General features: G+C 53.4%; 1 protein-coding gene across 4 annotated transcripts in view; it reads left to right on the plus strand.

Annotated features, from left to right (window-relative positions):
• Window positions 1-24,142, plus strand: part of GRB10 (growth factor receptor bound protein 10) — a 188,523-nt gene that overhangs the window by 141,386 nt on the left and 22,995 nt on the right. For all 4 annotated transcript variants that reach the window (XM_060108876.1, XM_060108877.1, XM_060108875.1 and 1 more), the window contains 6 exons: window positions 8,692-8,848; window positions 14,336-14,451; window positions 15,482-15,550; window positions 17,147-17,284; window positions 18,670-18,780; window positions 20,489-20,587. In XM_060108876.1, the coding sequence (XP_059964859.1) occupies window positions 8,692-8,848; window positions 14,336-14,451; window positions 15,482-15,550; window positions 17,147-17,284; window positions 18,670-18,780; window positions 20,489-20,587 (690 nt within the window). The remainder of the gene's footprint in view (window positions 1-8,691; window positions 8,849-14,335; window positions 14,452-15,481; window positions 15,551-17,146; window positions 17,285-18,669; window positions 18,781-20,488; window positions 20,588-24,142) is intronic.

The raw sequence follows: 24,142 nt of genomic DNA on the forward strand, positions 1-24,142 counted from the left end.
GGGGATACCCAGAGGATGCCCGTGGGTCCACCGTGCCCCTGAAATCCTGTTTTAAGGAATAGAACGCATTCTGCCAAACACCCGGCATCCCCATTCTTGGAAACGTTTCCCTTATTAGAGGTGGCACTTTAGGAAAGTTGACATCTGGCCATTTATCCTGAGAAAATAATTCAACCCACACACCGAGGCTCATGTACAAAGGTGTGCCAGGGAGCACTTGAGGAGAATGAAAGTCTAGAAGCCGCCGGAAGGCAGCATGACGTTCATGTTGATACAACATGACATGTGAAGAAATCCCTCGCAGGCATTAAAGCACCAGAGAGACTTAAAGACCCGGTGGATGTTTATGGTGTAACGTGAAGCTCCTCGGCCTGATTGCAAAACCGCGTCTGCCGTCTGAGCCCAGTCATGGCAGTGCATCTATTTATAAACACCTGTGCAAGAGAATACTGGAAGGGCACACTCCAGAGCTGTAACGGCAAATCCGGGAGTTGTCAGTGATTGTCAAGTTCTTTCCTTTGTCCCTTAGGCATTTTCCAAATGTGTTACAATGAAAACCTGTAAGAAAAAATGAATGTATCTGTGTACCCTTGAACAGCTTGGGTTTGATTTGGGCTGTGTGCCCTGAGTCTGGCCCGTGAGTGCCAGGCAGTGAGGGTGTCCACAGAGGGGCTCCGGATCCGCAGTTGACGTTCAGGAACTACTGTGAGTTCTTTCTAGAACTTTAACTCCTTTGGAAAGGATTGCGAGGACTTAAAATATCTTTATCAGTAATTCTTTCTGAAACATGAAATCAATCGATTATAACTCAGATGCTTATTTCTTTTAAGTCAGTTTGGGTCCCTGTAATGGAACAGGATGCTACTGATATTCTTCACTATGGTGAATAGAACCACGTACTTACGTGGAGCAACTTCAGTTATCATTCCCTGTGGCTCAGAAGAACATCACTGATTTAGACCAGAACTGGAAAAAAATGGGTAGAATTACCTTCTTTTCACTACAGTGAACCCATCCCGGCCCTGCCCTAGCCTGAAGTACATCTAATTTCATCCATACTTGCTCGGCCTGCCCCGTTTGGGGGCTTCAGGGCCCCCCAGAACCAACAGCCTCGTGCAGCTCCTGGGAAGCGTCTTGCTGACAGAAAGGCGAACAGCAGATGCCCTGGTTCAGACCTGGGCCCCCATGGGCCCATCTCCTCCATCTGGGCGAGCTGTTTTGCTCTCCCGAGGCTTCCACCCCGCGCCTGGTCAGGAGATGGTTCCACCAGCCTTGGAGGGCGTGAACTTGGGGCTCTGGGGTGGCCACTGGGCTCTCTCGCCACGTGCCTGGGCTCAGCTGGCTTTCCTGCTTTCCCTCCCCATGACCCCGGCGGGACCAGGAGCCCCTCAGCCCTTCCCACCTCCCGTCTTCCACAGCCTTGCCTCCCTCTATATATATATATGTATATATATATATATGTATATATATACATATATATATATGTATATATATATATATATATATATATACATATATATATATATATATATTCCCATCTTTATTGGAGTATAATTGCTTTACAATGGTGTGTTAGTTTCTGCTGTATAACAAAGTGAATCAGCTATACATACACATATATCCCCATATCCCCTCCCGCTTGCGTCTCCCTCCCTCCCACCCTCCCTATCCCACCCCTCTAGGTGGTCACAAAGCACCGAGCTGATCTCTCTGTGCTATGCGGCTGCTTCCCACTAGCTCTCTATTTTACATTTGGTAGTGTATATATGTCCATGCCACTCTCTCACTTCCTCCCAGCCTCCCCTTTCCCCCTGTGTCCTCAAGTCCCTTTTGATATTTTTTTTAAATTGAAGTATAGTTAATTCACAGTGTTGTGTCAGGTATACACGAAACTGATTCACTTCTACATATGTGTGTGTGTGTGTATATATATATATATACACATACATATATGTATGTATATATGTGTGTTTGTATATATATCCTTTTTCAGATTGTTTTCCATTATAGTTTATTACAACATATTGAATATAGTTCCCTGTGCTATATAATAGGACCTTGTTGTTTATATATAGTACTTTGTATCTGCTAATCTGAAACTCCTAATTAATCCACCCCTCCCTTTCCCCTTTGATAACCATAAGTTCTCTGTGTCTGTGAGTCTGTTTCTGATTCGTAGATAAGTTCACTTGTGTCATATTTTAGATTCAACATATATATAAGTGATGTCATATGATATTTGTCTTTCTCTGTCTGGCTTACTTCACTTAGTATGGTAATCTCTAGGCCCATCCATGTTGCTGCAAATGGCATTATTTCATTCTTTTTAATGGCTGAGTAATATTCCACTGTATATATGAACCACATCTTCTTTATCCATTCATCTGTCGTTGGACATCTAGGTTGCTTCCATGTCTTGGCTATTGTAAATAGTGCTATTATGAACATTGGGGTGCGGGTATCCTTTCAGACCATGTTTTTCTCCAGATATATGCCCGGGAATGGGATTGCAGGTTCATATGGTAGTGCTGTTTTTAGTTTCTTAAGGAACCTTCATACTGTTCTCCATAATGGCTGTACCAATTTACATTCCCACCAACAGTGTAGGAGGGTTTCCTTTTCTCCACATCCTTTCTAGCATTTATGATTTGTAGACTTTTTGATGATGGCCATTCTGACTGGTATAAGGTGGTACCTCATTGTAGTTTTGACTCGTGTTTCTCTAATAATTAGCCGTGTGGAACACCTTTTCATGTGCCTCCCTTTCGATATTGACCCTACCACCGTGGACGCCCCCTCATGGCCCTTGGATACAGCCTGGCTTCTTCCTAAGTGTTTACCCCCAGCATTTACAGGGGGCTTCGGGAGTTACTGAAAAGCCCAGCTTACATCCTCACTTAGAAAAATGCATTTAAACAGGACCCAGGGAGCTTTGGAACTAAGAAGTAAGTTGGATGACGAAGAGCTGAGACAAAGCCGCTCGAACGCCCCGGCTCAGACCCTGCAGACCCTCTGGGTTTCTCTGCAGGGTTGGGGGCCCTCTGCTCTGCTCAGCCCAGGCACCGGGAGGCTGTTGTCCCCTTCGGGACATCCTGCACCTGGGACAGGTCTGGGGCAAAGGGCTGAGAATCCTCCATTTGCTGTTTTCACGGGTTGATCTCAGCCAAAGTCAAGTCTGTGGAATTCAGACAAGATCCCAAGCCTGCACGTGCCCAGCAGGGAGTGTCCGGGGCCCGAAGCAGGAGTGCGGGTGACAGCTGGGAGGAGGCCGCAGCGTCCGTCCGCCCGCTGGGGACCACGACCGTGGATACGACGTACCTTCAACCCTAACCGTTCTTAAACTCCCTCCTGCAAGTTTGCCAAGTTGCAGGCTTCTACTGCCCTCTCCGTACGATGAATGCATAAAAGGCGTCAGCAGAGCTCCAGGAGGGGCTGAATCTTCTGTTACCACTTCGGGGCTTTTCAGACGGGCCCTGGTGCCAAGCCAGTCAGAGGGCCAGGTAGCCTGCCTCCCGCTGCTCACCCTGAAACGAAAGGACCTCAGGCGGGTGGCATAATTATGCCCTCTTTAATATTACTTCTTTATTTTTACCATTATCATTTTATCATTTATACAACAAAAGCAGTACGGTCAAGGAATTTATTACAAATTTCAGAATCAGAATTGTGCCATGCAGATGGCATATGTTCTCATATTTTATAAGTATTTAAGTGGCTGTGGCCTTCAACTTGATTTGGTCTTTTCTTTGTTTCTTTTTTAATTTTTATTTTATATTAGAGTGGAGTTGATTTACGATGTTGTGTTAGTTTCAGGTGTACTAACAAAGTGATTCAGTTATACATATACATACACAATACGTCCCCTACATACAAACCTTCAGGTTGTAAGCTTTCAAAGATGCGAACGTGCATTTGCATGTCCAGTCATGTAAGTTAGTTCACGTGTCTGGTATACGTTGTCACGTGCGTGCATCCTCTACAGGGGGTTGTGCGTTCGTGTACTTTACTGTACAGTCCTGTATAACAGAGTACAGTAGTACAGTGTCTTCATTTCAAGCTAGATCTGCACGTGGACGACTTCATTGAACTCCTTGCTGTGCACCATGAGGAGGTTACTAATGAAGACCTGATGGAATCGGAGGCCCAGAGGAAGAACAAACAGAAACAAGAGGAAGAAGAAGTAACTGAAGAACGGAAGAGGTTCACGACGCACGAAACGGCAAGGGGGTTTTCTTTATCTGAGGAGGCGCTGTTAGTTTCTGAGGCACAGGACCCGAACGTTGAACGGTACGCAAAGGTTGCAGCCGTTCAGAATGCAATCCAGGGCTACCGTGTCATCTATGATGAGAAAAAAACAGCTACTGTTCAGATACCACTGGCTCGTTCTTTGAAGAGGGTAGATGGCATTGAATCCAGCAAGGAACCAGAACCTCAGGTGTGAGTGACGTTGCAGGTCGCCCTCCGTCTCCTGTTGCTGGCGATCCCTCAGCTGTACCATCTCCCACCTCCTCTCCCTCCTCCAGTCAGTAAGTCTTCTTGCCTGTTCACCGGATGCCAGCCCCTGTGCGCCAGCTGTTGTACTGGACTACTGTACTTTTCAAGGTACTGTACTGTAAGATTAAAAATGTTTTCTTTATGTTTTGTGTGTTCTTTTATGTATTATTTGTGTGAAAAGTATTGTAAACCTATCACAGTACAGTACTGTACAGCCGGCTGTGTTCGTTGGGTACCTAGGCTAATCTGTTGGACTTGCGAACAAATTGGACGTACGAACGTGTTCTCAGAACGGAACCCTCCTATGTAGGGGACTCACCGTATCTATTCTTTTTCAGATTCTTTTCCCATATAGGTTATTCTTAATAAATTATTGTTTTATTTTTTTTATTTTTTTTTTTTTTTTGCTGTACGCGGGCCTCTCACTGCTGTGGCCTCTCCCGTTGCGGAGCACAGGCTCCGGACACACAGGCCCCGCGGCCATGGCTCGCGGGCCCAGCCGCTCCGCGGCACGTGGGATCCTCCGGGATCGGGGCACGAACCCGTGTCCCCTGCATCGGCAGGCGGACTCTCAACCACTGCGCCACCAGGGAGGCCCCTATTGTTTTATTTTTAAAAGCCATTAGCTACTTAATTTCCTTTGTGGTGCAGAAACAGAAGCTGGAGTTTCAGTGGTGGGTTTTTCCAGTTGAATTGTTCCCGCTGCACCTTACCCCTCATGAGGTTTGCGTTCTCAGAACTGCAAACCTGAGCCGGTCGTGGCTGTCAGGCTCCCGCCATCCCCACCCGCTGCTGCTGTGTCTCAGGCCTTCAGTGGGAACCTGCCTTGTCCCCAGGTCCTTGGTCCATCCGAGGGCTCCCCGGAGGCAGGCACAGGTGGCTGGGAGCTTTTCAGGAGAGGCTCCCATTAGCGCAAGGCAGGCTGACCCTGTAAGGCTGGTGCTGCTGACAGATTCCCCATTTTACAGATGAGAAGGGTGAGGCACAGAGAGGCTGGGCCACTAAGCAAAGTTCCCAGAGCTAGTCGGTGACGAGGCCGGATTGCAGAGGGTCTGATGCTAGAACATCTCCCCTGAAGCCCCACCTGGGCCAAGGGGGTCGTGAGTGATGTTTCACCTTCCATCACTGGGGTCACAGAGCCAGGGAGGGGCTGGGCCAGGCTGGCTCTGCGGGTCTGTGCTCTGAGTTCTCCCCGATCCTGGCAGGACCCAGATCCACCCGTGGGTTCCCTGGAAGTCTTCCCCCGATACATATGTGCCCTCGGCATTGATCTCCTGGCTGAACTGCGACAGAGGCCTCGGCCAGCTCGCAGGGAGGCGCATCTGCATCCCGCCCTCACAGGATGGTCTGTGAGGTCCTTGTGGTGCAGAAACAGAAGCTGAAGTTCCACTGGTTGGTTTTTCCAGTTTTCAGCCTGCTGCTCCCTGGCGTCCTTTGGCCCAGGCCTGTCGCGCTGAAGGTTGAGATGGAAACCCTCGTTTCCTTCCAGGATGAGCCCCAGCACCGCCCAGGAGCTGACTGCAGGGCCAGTGGGCACAGTGCAGAATGCTCCTTCCGGAGCTGCCGGCTTTAGAGGCACAGCGGGGACAGCTTCCTTTGTGCGTGTGTATTCGTTACAGGTACTATCACCTGGAGCTCCAGACGTGCTCCCGGTGTGAAATCGCAGGGGTGTGTGGTGGCTTTCTTGTCGGTCTGTCTTGGGACCTGTTTCGCCTGTGGTCAGCAGTCCCTGGTGAGTTGGGGGAGGTAGCTGGACAGAGCAGAGCGGGCAGCGCAGGATTCGAGGTCCTGTCCTGGAGCCTGTGTCCCTTTGTGTCTGTTCCTGTCTCAGGCCTGCAGCCCAGACCCAGCTTCCCCTCCTGGCCCTCCCCCAGCCGGCTCTGGGGATCTGAAAGCCGGGGACGTGGCCATATGACAAAGCACGTCTTAGATTTTAATACTCGGACTATATATAGACCTTTGGGGGCATGGCCTTGGAGCAACAGAGAAGTGAGGGAGAGAGTTTAAAGAAAAGCGCAGTAGGGCTGAAAAGAAGATTTAAAAGCTGGTGCTATGGATGACTTGGGCAGGAAAAGACTTGGAGAGAGAGATGGGAAACACACTTCAACCTAATTTAAGTTTCCTAGGGAAAATAATGTTCATTGTCATCACAGATAAGGTCACTTAGAAACTTAGGAAAGACGGAGAATTAGGATAGTTGATGTGGGTGGTTGTGTGCACGACGCACTGCTGTAGCTACGTTATATATGTATGTAATTATGTATAATTAGCATCTATATAAGGAATTGTGTGAATTCATTGCTTTTTTAAAATTTGTTTTTCTTTTATGTTAATGCATTTGTCCTTACAAAGTGTTTACCTATAGACCAGAGACATTTTCTCTGTTGAAGTTAAATTTTATTCTCATATACTTCGTCATGACAGCTGTATGTCCCTATTTAATTGGTTTTGGAGAAGTGGAGCTGTCACTGAGTGCAACGTCAATTCCAGAAAAGACAGGGGGTGGATTTCTTTAAAGATAAATGTGAGCTGGAAGCAGACGCCTCAGTTCTGATCCAGCCCGGGTTGAGGGGCTGGCAGAGAGGTGGCGGGAACAGCGGGGGCGGTGACCCTGCCCTGCTGAAGGGCTCTGTGCCCCGGGCTAGTCCTGCCTCCCCTCCGGCTGAGTGAGCCCTAAGTCGGCTGGGACGGTCCTTGTGGGAACGTGCCATCCGCGTGGGACTGCATCCCAGCGGGACTGCATCCCAGCAACCCGCTGCCCTGCCAGACTCCGCGCTGTGGAAAGAAACGTTCAAAGTCTGCACTTGATCAAAAACACGAGAAAAAGGACGGAGAAAGAGAGAGACAGACAGACAGAGAGCTGCGTCCAGTTCTTTAAGACCAGCTGACACTCAGACCACAGAAAGCTCCGCAAGTGACAGCGTGGGTTGCAGGGATCAAGGTTGCCGAGCGATGTGGCAGACAGGTCTGAGTTCAGGGCACACACGTGCTCAGGCCGAGTGTCCTGCCTGTTAGTTCCCTGCCACGGGAAAGAATGCGCAGGGATCTTTCTGGAGTGTTGGTCGTCATCACCTCCACCTCGGGCGGGGGCTCCGCAGTGGGAGTGGGGACGATTGCATCAGGCCCGGCCAGGGACCTGATTGGCCTGCCCCTCGTGGCTTGATTCCCGAGCTAGAGGACCGAGCCCGAGGCAGCCTCATAGCCGCTTCCCCGCTGCCCAGAGACAGCCTGCCCGCCGGGGCTCCGTCCCCACCATCGGTGCCCGGAGAGGGGTCCCTGCCTGCCAGGGACAGTGGGAAAAGGCTGGGACACTCTCCCCTTCAAGGGACAGTCTCGATTTAAAATGCCATCTTGTTCCTCTGACTGCCTTTTTCATGCTGTTGAGGTAAGATTTTTTGAAGCATCTCACGTTTCCCCTAAAGGCGGCACCCCGTCAGTTTTGCAGCTGGGGCAGGGTAGGTTTTTCATCCTCTGGATTTCTGCTTGGCCACCCCCTTGCCTGGGAGCTGTTCGTAGGTCATGGCTTTGAACAACACTGGGAAAACTAAGCTGGCTTGTCATTTTGTGGGGGGTGGGGCCAGAGGGTTTTGTGACTGCGCTTACTATGCCCTTCTTTTTAGTATTTTCAGTTGCAGCACATTCACATTACTTCTCGCCTTCTCCCCGCACCTCAGTGAGCACAAGGTGAGCGGCGGTGACAGCGGAGGCATTGGGTGCCGTCTGCTGCACTGAGGACCCTGGAAACGGAGAACAGCTGGACTCGCTGGGAAGTTAGGATTTCTGCGGGCCTTCTGTTGCTTTGTTTGTTCTCACAATTGGTTCAAGTGGAAAATGTACAATTCCAAGACCGCCAGCGGTATTTTAAAGGAATTCTGTCGCTTCCCAAGACAGGTGGCAGAGAAGTAGCTCACACACTCTGGTTTGGCCGTGTGTCCCCGAGGTGTTCTGGGCGCGTTGTAAGAACCTGTGTTGTGATCCCGCGTGCCCTGCGCACCCGCGGGGGGCGGGAGAAGGGAAGGGGAGTGTCGCCGGGCGTGGCCTGCAGACCCACAGCCTCTGGTCACCTGCTGCCTGGAAGAACAATTATACATGTGTTGGAGCGCTGCTGTCCATACATTTCCTGTTTCCTTTGTTTCAGTGTTTATTTCTGAAAACCCAAGGTTGTTCATCTGTAAGTGTCACCGCCTTGTGTTGCAGGATGTTAAAGTCTTTAGCGAAGACGGGACGAGCAAAGTGGTGGAGATTCTGGCGGACACGACAGCCAGGGACCTGTGCCAGTTGCTGGTTTACAGAAGTCACTGTGTGGACGACAACAGCTGGACGCTGGTGGAGCACCACCCGCACCTGGGATTAGGTAGGGAGCAGCTCCGGGTGGGGGGAGCAGCTCCGGGTGGGGGACAGCAGTGGGGTGCTCGGTGGGCCTTCAGGTGAAGACCTCTGCCGCCAGATGCCAGACTGTCACTGCAGTGTCCCCTGCCAGCCAGCGTAGCAGGCGGTCTGTGCGTTGTCCTCCATGCTCCTGCCTCTTTGTCCTAAAATCTCACCTTCCTCCCTCCCAGGCCTCTCTCCCCTGGTGCTTTCAGAATCTCACTCTTGCACAGTTTTTTGTGGGTTTTTTTTTTTTTTTTTTTTTTTTTTTTTTTTTTTTTTTTGCGGTACGCGGGCCTCTCACTGCCGTGGCCTCTCCCGCTGCGGAGCACAGGCTCCGGACGCGCAGGCTCAGCGGCCATGGCTCACGGGCCCAGCCGCTCCGTGGCATGTGGGATCCTCCCAGACCGGGGCACGAGCCCGTGTCCCCTGCATCGGCAGGCGGACTCCCAACCACTGCGCCACCAGGGAAGCCCCAAGCCTATTATTTAATATTGTTTTTGATCCATTAAGTTGTTATTTAGGTGAAAATCCTCTTCCTTCCATTATCCACCAGCATCTAACGGTCAGATGTCCAGTTCCCTGTTTCACGCCTCCCGTGGGGCAGGGCTGTGGGAGTGCCTTCACAGCTCCCTGTGGTGGTTCAGCATAAACCCCCTTGGGTGGGGTGTGCAGCGTTCTCTGTGGTTGACAGCGTCCTGGGCGTGTTCCTGGGTCCCCTGGCACATGAGTCCGCCGCCCCCATCCTCAGAGCAGAGCCACCAGCCCTTCATCCCCAGTCACCGATTGTCCCTTTAGAAGGTCACTGTCTCATGGGGTGCACGTTGGGGATGCTCCTGGGACCTGCACATACACGAGGCTGGCGGCTCAGGCCGAAGGGAGATGATGCTTGCAGAGCCCTGAGGCCGGTGGTTCCACCGGTCCCCGGTAATGGAGGGGTGAGCAGGCCACTCTTCCGGCACTGAGCTGATGTGCAGCCTTAGGAATTGAGGCTTTCCAAGCACAGTTACTATGCCGACCTTTGCAGCTAAGATATCCCATCCTTAACAGTATGAAACCTTTTTGCGCTCGGAAACGAGCGATGATTTAGGAGACATGGGGCAGTTTCCAGGACAGCCATTCGAGGTGGCTTCCTTTCCACTAGCAGGAGACCACGTGCGTGTGTGAGGTCTGCAGCCCCCGAGGGTCCCCGCGGGGCCAGAGCATCAGGCTCGCGGAGGGGCAGGAACCGTGGCAGCTGCCGGCATGGGTAGCACCTCTTGCTGGTGGGACCCTCTCTGCCGTCTCTCTGAACTGGGCTTGTTGCCAGAGCCGGGTCCAAGGGCCCCTCCTGGTCCCCACTGAGGGCTCCTGCACCACTTGCTGGTTTGAAAACTCGGGGCAGAGCCCTGAGTGTCAGTGGTCGTAGGTGACCGTGTCCTGTGTTTCCTGATTTCCCGGGAACTCATGCCTTTCCTGATCTCTCCAACCGTTAGTGGCCCCAAAAGTCCAGCCTGGATGGGATGTTTCGGCTCCAGTATTTTGGGTAGAGCTCAGACGTGGAACCACTGTCCCCAGCCAGTGCCACCGGACAGCCCCCGAGTCCAGCCAGCAGGGGCTGGGATGGGGCCGTTGCCTTGGGAAGCGTTGCCCTCCTGTCTGCAGGTGAGCAGCCAGGCTCACTTCAGCCAGGACACCTTAATAGGCAGAGGACGTAGGGATGTTACACAGCCGGCCTGCAGCTGTATCAAGTACACAAACTATACTTTAAAGCAATATCGAAAACCAGGAACTTTGGCATGAAAAATAGCATCTTGGTGCCCCCCGTGAACTTGAAAATGGGCCCACCTGTAAACTCCATCCCCCTGGGAGTGCAGGGGCTCCCACAGACGGGCCCTGAGTGACCACGGGCGTCAGAGTGGGTCAGCGGGAGAGGCTAGGACTTAATTTTAAGCCTGGAGCACCGTCGACCGAGGAGGGTCACAGTCAGGTCCTGTGCATCTCAAGGATTTGGCGGGGGGTGGGGTGGGGGTTCTGCTGTCGTGTGAATCAGGATGAAACATCTCAGGAAGAAGCAGGAACCCTTCCTCGGGCTGTTCGCTGCTCTGGGTTCCTGGTCAGATGAGAAGGGCGTGACGCCCGCCCTGTCGCATGACCGGCGCATCCAGATGCTGACATCTGCACAGACAGGGGCCCGGGAGAAGCAGCCGCCTTGCCTTCAGCCTTGGGGCTCAGAGTGGCCTTTGCAGGCTGATCTTTGTCCATCTCTGCCTCTGTGTCTGTTACCTCTGAAAGGCACAAAATGACACCCTTTCCCCACTAAAATACACAACTAGCAGGAAGGCTGCTTACGGGGCAGATCCAGATGTCGGGATGTGTTCTGTGGGCGTGTCATGCTGCGCACGGCTCCCCACAGCCCGGGAAGCCCTGGGCAGCTGTTCAGCGCTCCCGCCTCTGTTACGTGGGCTGCGCCGGGTGGTGAGGGGCTTCAGGGGGCAGCGAGGTGAGATGCCGACACCTCCCAGTGCCGTCGGCCGGGCGCTGGGTCTGCCAGCCCCACCTCACCCCTCAGGACCACCCAGGTTTCTGCTGAGGACTCTTGTGTCTGCTGCACGGCCCCAGAAGTGAGATGCGCTGCTTTTTTTAGTTGAAGTGTAGTTGATTTACAGTGTTGTGTTAATTTCTGCTGTACAGCAAAGCGACTCCATTATACACGTATGTGCATCATTTTTTATGTTCTTTTCCATTATGGTTTATCATAGGCTACTGTATATAGTTCCCTGTGCTGTACAGTAGGACCTTGTTGTTTATCCATCCTATATATACTAGTTTGCATCTGCTGACCCCAAACTCCCGATCCTTCCCTCTCTCTCCCCCACTCCCCCTTTGGCACCACAAGTCTGATCTCTGTGTTTGTGAGTCTGTTTCTGTTTCATAGATAGGTTCATTTGTGCCATACTTTAGATTCCACATATAAGCGATATTGTATGGTATTTGTTTTTCTCTTTCTGACTTCACTCAGTATGATCATCTCTGGTTGCATCCACGTTCATTATTTCATTCTTTTTTATGGCTGAGTAATATTCCATTGTCTATATGTACCACATCTTCTTTATCCGTTCCTCTGTGGATGGACATTTAGGTTGCTTCCATGTCTTGGCTGTTGTGAATAGTGCTGCAATGGACATAGGGGTGCGTGTATCTTTTTGAATTAGAGTTTTGTACAGGTATATGCCCAGGAGTGGGATGGCCATCATTGAAAAGTCTACAAAATATGCTTTTTTTTTTTGAGTTGTCTGAGTTTCCAGTGTCTCTCATGTGGAGTATGGTGGCGGTATAGATGGTGGCCTTAGTTCCGGAAATCAGAAAACTACAAATACCCTTTGAGGAACGTCTTCCTCTCCCATTTGTACAAAAAGTCCTTTTGGATGAAAAGTCCCATGGCCGTTTTACTTAAGGCCATTGTGATCATATGACATTTGTAGCTGGTGATGTGATCGTTTAACACTGTTGCCTGAGGTCATCTGAAAATACGTGTCTTTAGAATCATAGAGAAAATCAGAACTGGACAAAAAGAGCTTTGAGCTGAGGTTGTCCCGGTGGCCTTTTAAAAGCTGTGAGCACAGGTCCCGGGCCTTCAGTGGGAGGCCAGGCCGACAGGTCTGGCATCCCTGAGGAGCTCAGTCCTGGTCCCACCACTGGCCACAGAGGGTGCAGCGGCCTTGCTTTCCACCTGTAGGTCTCCCAGGCCTCGTGGGGTCAGCGGAGTGGCCTGGGGCAGAGAAGCACCTCCTGTCGGGACCGCCCACAGTCCATTCACGCTGCTGTATGTGGCTGTGCCAGGTAGCTAGGCCTGGGAGGAGAGGGGCCTGCCCAGGATGTAGCATCCTGGGGCCCCATCGAGCCAGTGGCTCCCGCTGGGAGGGCCCTGTGCCCCTGAAACCCGACATCTGCCTTGTCCTCACTTAGGTCCACCCGCTCTTTTCTTACTCCTTATTGTACCTGGTAAAAAATTTTAATTCTATAAACCAACCATCAGCAGGTTATTGGGCCATAGTTGTTTTTTTTCCCCATAACCACAGAAATGTTTTCTCTGAGCAGAAATCTCAAGGAAAGTCACGGGTTTGTTTTAAATGAATGACACGGTGCTGAGCCCTATCTTGGCAGCAGACGTAGCCGTTGGAACCGTGCTCAGGCTGCCCCTGGTTCCTCCGCTCTGTCCTGGGGGCGTCATCAGGCAGGGGGTGCGGTTCCTGAATTGCCTGCCAGGTCCCGCCTCATCCGGGGACCAGTGGGCCTGTCTGTGGCTCACTGGGGGTGCCAGGTCTGGCCCTTCCTGAGGTGCCTGAGCTTCCTGTTCATCCTGGGGAGGAAATTCAGGCTCTAACTGTGTCTCTACTGAGGACAACCTGTCCTCGTGCGCTCTGTGTGCCAGCGGGGCCCGGCTCAGACCAGTGGCCTGGTGACCGTGTCCTTCATGGGCAGGAGTTCTCCCACGTTCTGGGATGGCTTTGACTCGGGAACGCTTTCACCCTACACCTCATCCTTCCTGGAAGACGGGACTCTCTGGGGATGTCGCGCTGGCCGTGTGCAAGGAAGCGCGGGACCTGGGAAGGGCCGACGGGGCGTTTGTGTCGATTTCGTGGCATCTCCCACTCCGCCGTTTGGGCCTCAGTTCACACGTCGAAGCCGCCCTGGGCTCGTTTGCTCCTGTCCCATGTCCCGTTATTGGACGTGGTTGGTTCCCTGCCACCCGGTCAGCAGGCTGTGCAGGGACACGTGAGGGCGTCAGGCCACGTGCCTCTCGTGCCCCGCGTGGAGCCAGAGTGCTCAGACTGTGAGGGAAACGCCGCCCCAGGGTGATGCCGCTGCCGAGTCGGGCACTGAAGCACGTGTGTCCGTGCACGCTCCCCCGAGTGCTGTGCGACGTGTGTGTCCTTCCCGGCGGCACAGTCCCGCCGTGAGAACAGCTCCGGGGTGTGCGTGATTAGCGTGGGCTCCGGCGGGCAGCCAGGCGTGGGGACGGGCTCCTGCTGGTAGCCCGCTCTCTCCCGTGTTACGCCCTAAGTTTCACGAAATCAAAGCCGTCCTGCTTCTGCGCGCCCCGCCCGTGCGTCCTCCTGGCTCAGAGCCTTCCCACTATTCTGTGACTTGGGACATTTTCCCAGTCATTAAGAGTCCCTGTTCTTTCCAAGAGTTGACATTTCTTAATTTAAAGGCAAAATCATCTGCGCAGAGCCTTCTGTTGATGCCAACTTGAGAAGTATATGAAAGTAAGGACTGACCTGAGTTGCGCATACTCTGTGTCCTAAGACCTCCTATGCGTTGGAGATGACACATTAGAGAGAGGCTTCGATTTACTTTTGGTTCTTGACCTCGTCTTGGCTCACGATGTTTGAAGAGGAACAGAAAAGTCAAGCAGGTTTTGTAATGGGTTGTGAGGCTGCCTTGAAGGTTCTGCCTGTTTATCTCACACAATACTTTTCCTCTGCAGAAAGGTGCTTGGAAGACCATGAGCTGGTGGTCCAGGTAGAGAGCACCATGGCAAGTGAAAGTAAATTCTTATTCAGGAAGAATTATGCAAAATACGAGTTTTTCAAAAATCCCACGGTGAGTCTTATCTCTTTGAGTCTGGGGTTTGGAACCCTTGAAATCTTGCAGTTTGTACTTGAGCTTCATAGTAGCAGGTCACAAGATAACTGAGGTATAGCGGGTGGCGGTTGGGTTTGAGAATCTGACTTGCTAGTTAACTAAGCGATCCTGGCTTGAAACTCTCTCTCTGATGCTTAACTAAATGCCTCTGTTCTGGCCGGAGGTAACCATCACCTTCTCCCAGTAGCTGGAGTGGGAGAGGGGGGCTTAGTCTCTAAATGAAGAGAGAGAGGTGGGGTGGGCTTCTTCAGTTATTTTGAAAGTTCTTAGTTCAGTTGGAGTCACGTAGTCAAATACTCAGCAAAATAAAAAGCATTATTCTCTGCAAATAGCAAGTATTACTTTGGGATTATTGGGGGAAGAATCAGTGGAGAAATCAAAATCCAGATGGGTTGAGCTACTCTCCTTGATTTTTCTTTTCTATTTTTTTGTGGGGTGGGGCCCTTGCCTTTTGGGATGTCAGGATGGGAGCCTCATACGTGCCGTGGTATGAGCGCCAGTCCTAATTCTGAGGCACGGCAGCAGCAACGGGGGGAGAGGTCCCAGCATCAGCTTCTGGTTCTGATAGTTTAGCTGCTTTTTTATTGAAAGGAAGAAATTTGGTAACTGCTTTTGGGTAACGCAGCAGAGAAGGCCTCTTCACATCTCTGTGCGCATCTCCTAGTTTCAGGGGTTCTTTATCTCGTGCCACGCATCTGTGCCCCTGAGTTAGGACACGTGGCAGCCCTCTGCCTTGGTGCACTGCCAGACGTGGGTCATAGTGGGCATCACAGACACTCCAAGCTTGGCGCAGCGTTGAAGGGAAAATGTAGCCTTTTGAAGTCAGTGTTTTACATTGTGTGATAAAGGAACAAAAAGGATGGTCATTTAAAATACAAATTGTACATAATTTTACCTGGAGGAAAGTTTTCAGTACTGGCATACCTGTAAGTGTGCTTTTCCCCACTCTTAAGCTAACCTCTGACATCTTTGTTTTTCCACGGCCTAGAATTTCTTCCCAGAACAGATGGTTACCTGGTGCCAGCAGTCCAACGGCAGTCAGACCCAGCTTTTGCAGGTACTGGGCAAGAAGGGGCTTCTGCTGGAGTCTCTAAGTAGAAGCTCTCAGGCTGTCCTGGGGGCCTGGTAGAAACTTGGAGCGGTTGCGTTCTTACTCACGTACGAGCCTTGGCCCCTCGTGGAATTTAGAGTAACCAGAAATAAGTGTTTCCCTGGGAAAGCTGCATGTAGCCAGGCTCCTTCAAAGCAAAACAAACACTTAGAAACAGGATACACTGACTTAGAGGCCATCGGAGCGGGAGGGCCGGGTGGAGGAGCCGCAGGTCCTGTGTTCTCTGCAAACCGCTCCCCTTGTCTCCGAGCACCACTCCCTGGAAATCTCTACGAAAATCCTGGGTCCACCTGGTAGTGAAAAATGATTGGGTTGCCATAAAAATCTTGTCAAAGGAACTTCTTATACTCTAAAAACAAGCACACCTGTCTTCACTGTCTCCTTGCTTCCTGAGGTCTCTTCCAAGTAAACCTGGCCTTCCCCTCCCCTCCCCCGCCCCCGCAGCGGAGGGGCCATCGGATGCCTCTCCACACTTGCCTTTGCCTCCTGCTCTACCAGGAAGTCGGGATATTCCTCTGCAACCCTAAAGACGTCTCTCTTAACAGCACGTTAAGTAGTAAGGGAATAAACCATTCACTAAGGCAACCAGCACTCTCCAGGTGGCACTGAATATACGAGAAAGTACTAGACTGTAGTTCCTACAGAATTCCGCCCTGAGCCCTCCTTTTCCTGCTTTGTTTCCGCCTCTGGAAGCTGAAAGCCTCTGTGCTGTGTCCTGGGCCCTCCAACCAGAGCATCTGTCTGCCCTGGGTGAGAGTTGTCATACTAAGTTATCGTGGCCTGTGCACAAGGAGGGTAAAGTGGTTTCCTGCTTTTTCGTTGCCTGATCCGAGATGGCTTGATGCTTGGTGAGCGTGCACGGTGATGTCTTGAGGTGCCAGAAGCACTGCCCGGGGGCGCCAGGACCTGCCCAGGTGGCCTGTACCATCTGCAGGAAGAGCTGGGTCCCTCTCAGTCAGTGTAGGGGACCCACCAGGGTCACCCCAGATCTGACCTCTCCTCCCTGAAGAAAGAGGTGTGGCTGGTGGGAGGACTTGGCGGGAGAGCAGGCTGTCACGAGGGTGTTCATTCCAGGAGCTGGACAGACACTGGATACACAGCTTTCCCTGGAGGGCACGCGGTCAAAGTGACGGCCGGATGCTTGCTCCCAGCCCACCTGCTCGTAATCAGTGCTCCTGGCACTTCTGTTGCCCCAGCTCTGGGGATCAGACTGGGATTTTTATGGGAAACCAGAATAAAGGGCAGGATGCTTAAACACACTGTCCATTAGGAGATTTATGACTTTGTGTTTTCCGTCAGAGTTAGAAAAGTCCATTTGCTTGTGTATGTTTAAACACTTAATTATGTTTTAGGCAACCCCAATTTAGATGGGAATTTTAAGACTTTTGAAAGGAAAACTATCACTTGAAAACACTCAGTTTAACCCAAAAAGAGTATTTTAGTAACTCGTAAAATGTTCCGGTGTCAGCGATGCTGGTAATATGTCTGCTTCCGTATTTTCATGTCGGCGTTATCTGACTTTTAAAATTGGCTCTTCAACAGAGTTTTTTAAACTCCAGTAGTTGTCCTGAGATTCAAGGGTTTTTGCACGTGAAGGAGCTGGGAAGGAAGTCGTGGAAGAAGCTGCACGTGTGTCTGCGGCGGTCCGGCCTCTATTGCTCCACGAAGGGAGCTTCAAAGGTGAGTATTCAAGCCGTGACCGCCGGTCGCACCAGGCTGGGAGGGTCCCAAGTAAACGTGGCCTTCAGTTTAAATTGCACCCTGGGCTCCGCCCAGCTTGTGACTTATTAAGCTGATTGTGTAGCAGCTAAACTCAGATTTCCTGGTGCACAGCCCCACCTGGGAAACCAGGTGAAGACACAGACCTAGGGATCCCGGGGCTGTGTCACTCCCCCACCCCCGAGCTGGCGGGCCCCTTCTGTGGGCTGGGAGGAGAGCCTCCTGCCTGCCTGAGTCCCTTGAAAGATGCTTACTTAGTTTCTATAATTTGGAAGTTGGCATCCAAGCTCGCCGCAGGATATTTGATTGATTATTGCCGCCCTAATGGCAATCTAATACATGTTATTGTAGGTATGTCGTGGAATAAATTACGGTTTTGTGTGCATCCCCAGTGGGAAGAGGAGGTGAGGGGTGGAAGACGGCTGCCCGACTCCGAGGACAGTTGGGGTGTTGCGGGCTGGCCTTGCCAGGGTCTCCTTTGGTGTCTTTGCACCTCTGACCTACTCTTCCCTGTAACATCCGAGGACGCCTGCCGTGGGAACGAACCCAGCTGACCTTGGCCTTGCTTTTACACCCGAGAGCTGCGGTCTGTTCTGTTCTCGAAGGAAAGAGGGTGGAGGAGCCGGGGACCCCAGGGGAAAGTGCTGAGCCAGTATCAGGCCACAGTCCTGCCGCTCCGGGAAGTCAGGAGAGCAGCGGGTGGCCTTTGGAGAGGGGGCGTGGCCTCTGGGGAGGAGGGACGTGGTCACCAGGGAGGGGCATAGCCGCAGGAGAGAAGGGGCGTGGCCGGCCACCCTTCCCTCTGCAGACAGGGTCTTCATCAGATGCAGTGGGGAGGGTAACTTCCTGATTTCCCAGCTCTGATGTGTGGCTTATGCATCATCCTCATGAGTGCTGAGCCCAGGGACGTGTGTAGCCTAGAGCAGGTCACAGACGCGGGGTGGGGAGTTCAGGAGGAGGTGGGACGGTTGCGGACGCAGCTGGACTCTGATCACACAGCGTAGCAGAGGTGCCTTGGGTCCTGCATTTGAGTGTGTGCTCCTAACCTTGACCTTAGCTTCCAGATCTTCTGGTTTTCACTTTTTGCTTTGATTTGGCAGAGTGTCAAATAACATTGTAACCGTTTTCTGTCTGAGAATTGGGAGGGTGGGTTTTTTTCGACGGGGGCTGCGGGATGTGGTTTTAATTTAGCACTTATTCTACACGATGGCTATAATCTGTAGACCCTCAGAGGGGAGAGGTGCTGAGAGCACGCACCGACTGCCCTCTATTGACGGGGGCGTGAAACACTGGCTCTTGTCTGTGCTGAGAAGTTCTCCCCCGTAAGTCTGACCGCCTTCCTGCAGGAGCCCAGACACTTGCAGCTGCTGGCCGACCTGGAGGACAGCCGCATCTTCTCCCTGATGGCCGGCAGGAAGCAGTACGGTGCCCCCACGGACTACGGCTTCTGCATAAAGGTACCCCATCTTCAGGCCTTCCGAGACCCCCAGACAGCATCCCACTGGGCACTTCGGAATTAAACCAGGGACCTCCTTTCTTGGGCGCTGTTTTTTGTCTGTTTGTTTGTTTTTAACAGAAACGTAGTTTCACACTAGATTTATTCATTCATATAAAAATATTTCTTGTGTGCTTATGACGTGTCCGTCCTTGAGTCCCTCAGGTGCTCAGAGAGAAGCATAGTCTGTGATGGGCAATGCCCGTCGACGGGCCCAGTGGCTCAGGGACCGCCAGCCTATCACTGGGTGGCCTCCAGGGTACTGAGTGAGCTGACACCTTCTGTGCTGGCTTGGCGTCCCCAGGACATTAAACTAGGGGTGACCACAGCTCTGCCCTTTCTCTGTGCACGTGTGTGAGGACACAAACTCACACATACGCTCACATGTGCACTCGTGCATGTGCATGTACACACCTGCACACTATGTGAACGAGCACATGCACACATGTAGACATACGTGTGCATGCCTGTGTGTGCGCGCACACACACACTTTGGGGGGCCCACTCCTCCCCCCTCGGAGAAGCTGTGGTGATGCTGGTCGTCGCACCAGTAGATACTTACTGAACACCCGCTGTGCACGAGACCCTCTACTGAGGCTTCTATCCCCGTCGTCTTCCTGGGTCTTCGCAGGTGCTCACAGGGTGGGCACTGACCCGGCCCCACTACCCACATCGGGTAGCCAGTGAGCGAGCCCGAGTCCCCAGCCAGGCTGCCTTCTGAGCCCGAGGAGGAGACGGGGCACAAGGGGCCCGTTCCATCCGAAAGTGCCGTCTTCTCTTCACTTGGTGAAACTTCTTTGGTTACAAGTGATACGAACTGACTGCAAGCCAGCTAAAGTCCCAGGTGCATGAGAGGCTGGTGGGAAGCGGCCTCGGGAGGGGCTGGAGCCGTCGGGGCCCAGGCGGCCGGTGCTCCCTTCCCCCGGCCCACGTGCCGGGCATCGTGGCCTCTGCTTCGCCCGCAGCGTCAGCGGACTCGGGCTGTCGTTCCGACCCCCCTCCCCCTCCAGATTCCCGAGGCGGAGAGCTGGGCCAGTGTCCCCGCCAGCACTGCCCCCCGGGCCTGCGGTCGGACGGTTCCTGTGGACACCCGCCAAGCTTATGCCTGCAGGCTTTCCTCCGTCACAGCCCGGCCCCGCCTCTGAGTGGGACCACCTGCCTCCGCTGCCTGCCCTGCTCCGCTCCCCTGCTCTGGGGCGACATTGGTCTCACCCCCTGGGCCTTTCCACGAGTCCATCCTTGGGGCCACTCAGATGCCCCAGAAGCCCTGAGCCCCGGGGGCTTCTCCCCACACCGGCTCACCCAGCAGGCCCTTCCCACAGCTGCGTCCTCCGTCTTCCTGGGAGGCAACTGAAGACACCTCCTTCTGAGACCCCAGAGCAGGTCCCCCTCCCAGGAATCAGCATTCTCTGCACGGAGCTAGATGCCCCGTCGGCCTCCCCTGGCTGGCGGTTTCTTTCCTGTTTGTCTCCCCCAGGATCTCCCGTGGGAGGACAGCTGACCACTCAGCTAAGTACTAAGTGGCCACAACCGCCCAGAGCCGGTCCGTGCCCGGCAGAGTATGAGTGATGCTTGGCAGGTCCTGCCGTGTATGGGCTCAGCCCTGCCTGATGGGAGCTGTGTGTCCGATTCTCGGTGACGCTCATGGGGTCTTCCTTCGTCTCCTTTAGCCAAACAGAGTCAGGAACGAGGCCAAGGAGCTGCGGCTGCTCTGTGCCGAGGACGAGCAGAGCCGGACGTGCTGGATGACGGCCTTCAGGCTCCTCAAGGTGGGTCCCCTGCAGTCACAGAGAGAGAGAGAGAGAGAGAGAGAGAGAGAGAGAGAGTGTGTGTGTGTGTGTGTGTGTGTGTGTGTGCGTGTGCGTGTGCGCGTGCGTGCGCGCGCCACTCGTCACAGTGTGTGTACGTCAGCCCTGTGGTCACAGCATCTGTCAGCGCACCCCTCCCCGTGGACAGTGCCTGTCACCCTCCCACATTCCGTCACCAGCTCTAGGAATCAAGGGTCCTCACACGTTTTTTCAGAGTCTCAGAAGCTGCCCACAGAGCCTTAACGTTAGAGGAACCAGAGCCAGTTCCCAGCCTCGGCGCTGTTGGCATTTGGGGCCAGGCAATGGGCCGTCCTGTCCTTTGCGGGACATTTAGCAGCCCCCTGGTCTCTCCCCAAGATGCCAGTAGCACCCCAAGCAGCTGAGACAACCCCAAATGTCTCCAGATGTTACCGAGTGCACCCTGGGTGTGGGGCGGGGGTTGAGAACCAATAGGAAGGAAAAGGTCAAGACCAGGGAGTCGGGTCGGGGAGGGTGCACGTAGGTCATCAGGAGGTTAATGGTTTTCCTGACGGAGCGTCAGACTCCCGAATTCTCAGAAAGCCAGGGCCATGAGGGAAACATAACGAATCATATGGCCCACCGTAGAGTCTCAAGGGAAACGGTGTCTCCTGACAGTAATTCTAAAAGAGGTGCCTTGCACGGACCCTCACGTGGGATCGCACCCGACAGTGATTTCACAGAAATTGCCAAGATGACTTCACACGCCCTTTAGTACAAGTTCAGTGCACAGCAGGCGCGTCTCACTTGGATGTCCCACAAAATGTTCCTTTGCACCTACACCACGTGTCTGGAATTCCTTAGGTACATAAAGTCCTCATGAGTTACAGGTTAATTGACAAGACGAACTTGGCCGAAGTCAAGGGGCCTGTGGGGGAAGTGTGTTTGCTCAGCTGTGGCCACCACATGCAGTGGTCTGGGTGTCTCTTGACAAAAGTCCCCAACCCTCACTGAGGGTCCAGCTGGTCCAGGATTCTTGGCAGAGTCACTTAGATCAAGAGACGGTGGGAGGCTGAGCTCGGAGTACTCCTTGGAGATGCCACGGGCTCCCTGGAGAGGCAACCAGTGTTCCCCTCTCCCAGAATCTTCCTTTGTTTTTTTTTTGTCTTGTCACTGGTAAAACAAAAAAAGGTGTACACGGGACTTTCCTGGTGGTGCAGTGGTTAAAAATCCGCCTGCGCATGCAGGGGACATGGGTTCGAGCCCTGGTCTGGGAAGATCCCACATGCTGCGGAGCAACTAAGCCCGTGCACCACAAGTACTGAGCCTGTGCTCTAGAGCCCACGAGCCACAACTACTGAGCCCACGAGCCACAACTACTGAAGCCCGTGTGCCTAGAGCCCGTGCTCTGCAACAAGAGAAGCCACCCCAATGAGAAGCCTGCGCACCACAACTACACTCGCCACAACTGGAGAAAAGCCCGTGCGAATCAGCAAAGACCCAACACAGCTTAATTACTTATAGAAGAAGAAATGCCCTGTTGCTGTAAGATACCGTATGTCGTCAGCTGTGCCCTGACAAGCTGGTGTTAAATCCAAGTGCCGGGCCTCCCTGGTGGCGCAGTGGTTGAGAGTCCGCCTGCCGATGCAGGGGATACGGGTTCGTGCCCCGGTCTGGGAGGATCCCATATGCCGCGGAGCGGCTGGGCCCGTGAGCCATGGCCGCTGGGCCTGCGCATTCGGAGCCTGTGCTCCGCAACGGGAGAGGCCACAACAGTGAGAGGCCCGCATACCGCAAAAAAAAAAAAAAAAAAAAAAATCCAAGTGCCCCTCAACAGGGGGCTGGTTCCCTGGCTTACGGGACGTGCACACAGCGGAGCCCCCTGCGGCTGGAACGGAACCGCTCCTCTCTGGGTCCCGTTGTGGGAAATTTTCCAGGATGTATTATTAACAATTAACAAGCAAAGTGCAGAATGTCGTATAAAGAGGTCAGTGCACTGGTGGGGAGAGAATGGAAATGCGTGTTTAGATTCACTGGCACGTATGTAAACACGACACTGCAGGGGAACACACAGGTCGCTCTCGGGAGCCTGGAGGCTGCGGTGTAGACGGGACAGACGTGGAGGGAGACCTTCAAGGTTTTATATATTTGTGTGCTTGCTTTTCGTTTTTTCTTTTGCTCTGCAAAAACTATTACCTGTTTTGGAAAAAACAAAAAGGAGATGAAAAAGGAACTGGTACCAACGCGTTCTGTCCGTGGGTGACACGTGGCGGTGTGTCAGCACCTCTGATGCCGTCCCACAGGGGCAGAGGGCGGGGGCCTCTTTGGCGCCATCGTAATGTGACTGGGTGGCCGGGCGCTGGAAGGAAGCGGGCCGAGCTCACAGTGGCAGCGATGCCGGTACTGTTAGTGCTAACGATGCGTGCCCTGCGTATGTTGACACAACGTGATGGACGTTTTGGAGCAGCCGCTGTGGGCCAGGCAGCGCCTCACATCGCTGACCTCATGTGCTGCTCCTGGCAGCTCTGTACATACACGTGTGACCGGTACAGGTGATAGTCTTGAAGCCCAGGGCACTGTGTTCCACGTGGCCGCTGGCGTGTGGCAGAGTCGGCCCAGGACCCCGATGTTTCAGCCCCAGAAGTCCATCGCTAACCAGCACGCTTGCTACCCACCCCACCACTGGGAGCCTCCGGGAAAGCTGAAGATCCATCCAGTTCCAGCCATGGCCCCGTTGTCCCAGCCACCTTGCCCTGAGTGAGCAGCTCCCTGCATATCCCACAGCGCCATCCTGTATGAGGGCGGGGCCTGGCTGGTCACGCCCTGGGGCCTCCTGCCTCCACCAAATGGCCAGCACCAGCCCCTGAAATGAGGGACCCTTCCACACATCTAGGTCTCCTCCCTCCCTGCGCCCCCAGCCGCCCCTGGCTCCAGTCACCTTGCTCTGGGGGGAAGCGTAATCAGAAGACCAGGTTCTGTGTGATGCACCCACACGTTGCCTCCAGAACGGCGTGTACTTTGCTCCGGGGACTTAACGCCCTTTGAAGCAGCGGGGAACCTTCTCAAAAGCCTGCTGTTTCCCTGGCTCTGCTGCGTCACGAGCTTCTTGGATTGTGAGCGCTGGCTCAGTCCGCGCTCTCTCTTCTCCTCCACGGGGAGACCGGTCCGCAGGCCGCGGGGACCCGGCCGGGAGAGGCTCCCTCTCTTCACCTCCCAGCGCTGGGCCTCTGCATGTTCTCGTGCCTGGGCGTCATCCTGCTTGGCTCCCCCCAGATCCCCAGAGCTGGGACAGCCTAGCGCTCAGAACAGAAAAGACGCTCAGAAAAGTTGAGTTGCATGAAAGTGGCAACCGACCCAAACTCCCGTTATCTGCGTTGGCCTCCCCCCTCTTTTGAAACCGTTTCTCCCCCTTGCCTGCCGGATGTCATGGGCAGCGCCAGAGTCAGCCCGAGACGGCGCCCCTGCCAGGTTGGCAGAGTCGGCAGAGGGGGCTTTGGACTAGGGACCTGCACCATCTCCAGAGGCCGGTTCTTGGGCCTCCAAGGGGCGTCTTGCTGC

The sequence above is a fragment of the Mesoplodon densirostris genome, chromosome 9 (assembly GCF_025265405.1).
Source record: "Mesoplodon densirostris isolate mMesDen1 chromosome 9, mMesDen1 primary haplotype, whole genome shotgun sequence".
Lineage (NCBI taxonomy): Eukaryota > Metazoa > Chordata > Mammalia > Artiodactyla > Ziphiidae > Mesoplodon > Mesoplodon densirostris.